This window comes from Ipomoea nil, unplaced genomic scaffold (assembly GCF_001879475.1).
Source record: "Ipomoea nil cultivar Tokyo-kokei standard unplaced genomic scaffold, Asagao_1.1 scaffold2516, whole genome shotgun sequence".
Lineage (NCBI taxonomy): Eukaryota > Viridiplantae > Streptophyta > Magnoliopsida > Solanales > Convolvulaceae > Ipomoea > Ipomoea nil.
In genome coordinates this window covers 393546-397561 of record NW_017618944.1, presented here as the reverse complement: position 1 = coordinate 397561, position 4016 = coordinate 393546, and the positions used below count along the sequence as shown (strand labels likewise).

Genomic DNA, 4016 nt, shown 5'->3' with positions numbered 1-4016 from the left:
TTCTTCCTTTTCGTTTGTTAAGGAGTTCTTTCTAATGGGCTGGGCTTTTAATGGGATCCAAGCCCACTAATAATTCTTTGGCAAATTATACCATGGACTAAGGGGTCGTTTGGTTCACGGAATGTAAGATTACCTTAGGGAATGTTAGATTGCTGGGAATGTTAGATTACTGGGAATGTTAGATTCCTGTGTTTGGTTAAAATTGAGGTATGTAATATAATGATGTTTAGTTTAGGGTTATCTTTTATACACACTATAATATCCTTAACATATTTTCATATATTTTAATAAATTTAAAAATTAAAATAAATAAATAAGATAACGGTATCATATATAATCACATGATTTTAAAATATTAACTAAAATCTTGAACTTGAGAAACAAAATTATTTTATAAACTAACATAACATAATAAAAAAAAAAATATATATATATATATATATATATATATATATATATATATATATATATATAACTAACATAACCAAGGTTATCTTAGATTACCTAAGATTTTGAAGGGAATCACATTCTCTTCAAAATCCTATGTGGAGGGAATGTGACATTCCTTGGGAATGTTAGATTCCCTGAGATAATATGAACCAAACACCGGAATGTGAGCTTTGGAATGTCACATTCCCTTGGTTATCTTATATAACCTAAACCAAACGCCCCCTAAGGTCTATCTTGTATTGCCGATCATGATCCAAAAATAACTTTTAGATTCTGTATTTATAATTGTCACATTCTGTATTTGCAGTTGATAGTTTATGTACCTGTAGTTATCATATTATGTATCTGCAATTATCAAGTTTTTTATTTACATGTATAAAAACTATTAACTGTAGGTACATAATGTGTTAACTGAAAGTACATTATGAGAAATGCAATATGAATCCTGGTCCATGGTATAACAATTGTAATTCTTTCATCATCTTTTTTTTTTTTTTTTAAAGACATTCATAATCAATCCTTATACCATTAACCCTTTACGGTGTACTATGGACCTTTGTGCATGTGTATATGTTTTATGCTATAAGTTTTTGTGTCTTGTGTTACGAAATTATGAATTTTAATAGTATAAATTTTGTGCTTAAAACAAATTAGTAATTGTGTTGTTATAATTTTTGTGTTTTGTGTTATGAAATTCAATGCCTATAAACATAAATTATGTACCTAAATCATATTTGAAAACAAGTAAATATATAACATGTGTATGTGTCCTGTATTGTGATTTTTTGTATATTGTGTTATGAAATTCTGTACTTTACAAGTATGAATTCTGTAACTCATCGTTTTGATCCAGGGTCCATAATGCTATATAGACCCTAGTCCATGATATAAATTGTAATTCATCATCTTAATTTTTCAAAACTTAGAAGTGTATCGGTTAATGAGTTAATACCCAAAAATGATCTTAGATTATAATGATTTTTTTTTTCAATTTCGTCCTAAATGACTTTGGTGACCTAATGTAGTCTCCAACTTTTGTATTTTTACTCAATTTAATTCTTTGTTTGTTATTCTGTCCATTTGGTGTTAAATAGAGAGACAATTCAGTAATTTCAATATTGACATCTCTTTACTCCTAGACTACGAGAAATTTCTCTTTATTTTACGAATTACTCATCAACCTACGAATATAAAATTGGTAAAAGAAATAGAGATTTCGCACTTCGCAGGGCTAAGAGTAGATAGAGACCAATATTGAGATTACTGAATTGTCCCTTTACTTAACACCAATTTGACGGAATAACAAACGGATGATTAAATTGAGCAAAAACATAAAAGTCCGGAAGTACATTAGGTCATCAAAATCGTTTAGGACAAAATTGAGAAAAATCATTATAGCCGAGGACAATTTTGAGTATTAAATCATTGGCTAATGATACAAACTTGTAGTCACAATATCACGCGTTCGAATATCAATTTTCTTGATTTGATCCGATCATGTATATACAATAGATTGATTTACTTTATTGTCATCCTTCACCGACTTAAATTACAAGATAAAATTTATTCAATATACACTACAAATAGTAAGTACGAGTACTCTTCGTCACTTCAAAAAAAAATAAAAAAATTGGGGATGTATTATTGTATTGGCAAAAATTAAATGACAGAGTGAGAAACAGAAAACAAAACTGGATGACGTGGCAGTGAGCCACGCCGTGAATTTCGTGATCCGGGGAAAACGACGCCGTTTAATCTGTCGCGCCTGATTAATAAATCTAGGTTGATTGATTTGTCGACATCGCTTATCCAAAGCAAGCAGCTCCAGAAGAACCAAAATCAACCATGTCTTACTACCCGAAAGGCCACCACGCCGGCGACGATGACGTCGACGACTTCGATGAGTTCGATCCAACTCCTTACGACGGTGGATACGACATTACTGTGACGTACGGCCGTCCCATTTCGCCATCGGAGGAGACCTGCTATCCCATCTCCTCCGCCTCCGGCGACTTTGACTATGATCGTCCCCAATACACCTCCCATGCTGAGCCATCTGCCTATGCCGACGAGGCTCTTGACAACGAGTACAAGAGCTATGCCAAACCCAAGCCTCGACCCGGCCCTTCCTATGGGGGCTCATCCGAGGCGGGTTATAATCGTCGCCCCGGTGGAGGAGGAGGCTATGGTGGTGAATCCGAGTACGGATCTGAAGGTGGATATGGTCGTAGACCAGAGCAACAGAGGCCCAGTTCTGAATATGGATCGGGGTATGAGAGACCCGATTCTGAATATGGATCGGGGCATGGCCGTAAGCCGAGTTCTGAATATGGATCCGGATATGGACGCAGGAACGAAGACGAAAGGCCCGATTCCGAGTACGGATCTGGCAATAGGCGGAAACCTTCATACGAAGAGGGAGGATCCGAATACGGATCTGGATATGGGCGTCGTAACGAATCCGAATCCGAGTATGGATCCGGTAGGAAGCCAAGCTATGGGCGGGAGGAGGACAGGCCTAGCTATGGCCGTTCTGAGGAGAGTGAAGGTTATGGGAGATCTTCCTATGATAGGCCTAGCTATGGAAGGTCCAATGATGAAGAGGAGTACCGGAAACCTAGCTATGGAAGGTCCAATGATGAAGAGGAGTACAGGAAACCTAGCTATGGAAGGTCCAATGATGAAGAGGAGTACAGGAAACCTAGCTATGGAAGGTCCAGTGATGAAGATGAGTACCGGAAACCTAGCTATGGAAGGTCCAATGATGAAGAGGAGTACAGGAAACCTAGCTACCAGAGGCGTAATGATGATGATGATGAGAGCTATGGTCGCAGGCAGAGGCGTGATGATGATGATGATGATGACAGCTATGGTCGCAAGAAATATGTGAGCCATTTCAATCTCTTCTCCAGTTTTTTATATGATTTCTTTATGCTTTTTTCTGTTTTCTAGTAGGTTTCAAAGCGGTTGAATATCCCAGCAACTTAGGGTTTATCTTAATTTGTTATTTTAACAATTTGCAGGGGGGTAGGGATGAAGATGATGAGGAGCGTGAGAGGCATCACCATCACCACCATCGCGTGCAGTATAATGATTAAGCATAATTGGCAGGTTGCCTTCCCAACAGGATTCCTATTTCCTGCCTTAATAATAAATTTCCCTCATATTATATGTGTTTTTGAATTTGTCTACATTGAACTATAAGAATGTATGTGGTTTGCTTCTCAGGCTGCTGTAATAAAGTCCCACATGTTTGGGATGGTGTTCAAACTTTTGTGCTTTTCTTGCACTTATGTATGCAACTATCTTGTTTGTTGTTTTTAATGGTATTGCGTTAAATACTTAAATGTGTTTGATTATTATTATTATTGATGTTATGCTTTCATGGTTTACTTGTATTTGTATTGGGGGTTTTATTTACTTGTGCATATAAATGTATGCATGCTAATAAATACAATTGTTATATCATGCTTGTCAGTTATCATTTTTATCAATTATCATTTTTATAATGTCATGCTTGTCATGTTATAAATCTCTTATAAGTATGAAAAATTTGACACATTCAT

At 36.0% G+C, this 4016-nt stretch overlaps 1 protein-coding gene across 5 annotated transcripts; it reads left to right on the top strand.

Moving 5' to 3' along the window:
• The first annotated feature begins 2210 nt into the window (after positions 1–2210).
• Positions 2211–3774, top strand: LOC109153706 (uncharacterized protein At5g39570). Of its 5 annotated transcripts, none has more exons than XM_019301590.1 (3): positions 2211–2829; positions 2881–3336; positions 3474–3774. In XM_019301590.1, exons 1-3 carry the CDS (start codon positions 2296–2298, stop codon positions 3546–3548), a joined length of 1065 nt encoding a protein of 354 aa, XP_019157135.1. In that variant the 5' UTR covers positions 2211–2295; the 3' UTR covers positions 3549–3774. The 5 variants fall into 5 exon arrangements, with proteins under 5 accessions (XP_019157135.1, XP_019157134.1, XP_019157133.1 ...); XM_019301589.1 differs by having other exon boundaries at positions 2211–3038; positions 3081–3336; XM_019301588.1 differs by having other exon boundaries at positions 2212–3248; positions 3291–3336.
• The last annotated feature ends 242 nt before the right edge of the window (positions 3775–4016 follow it).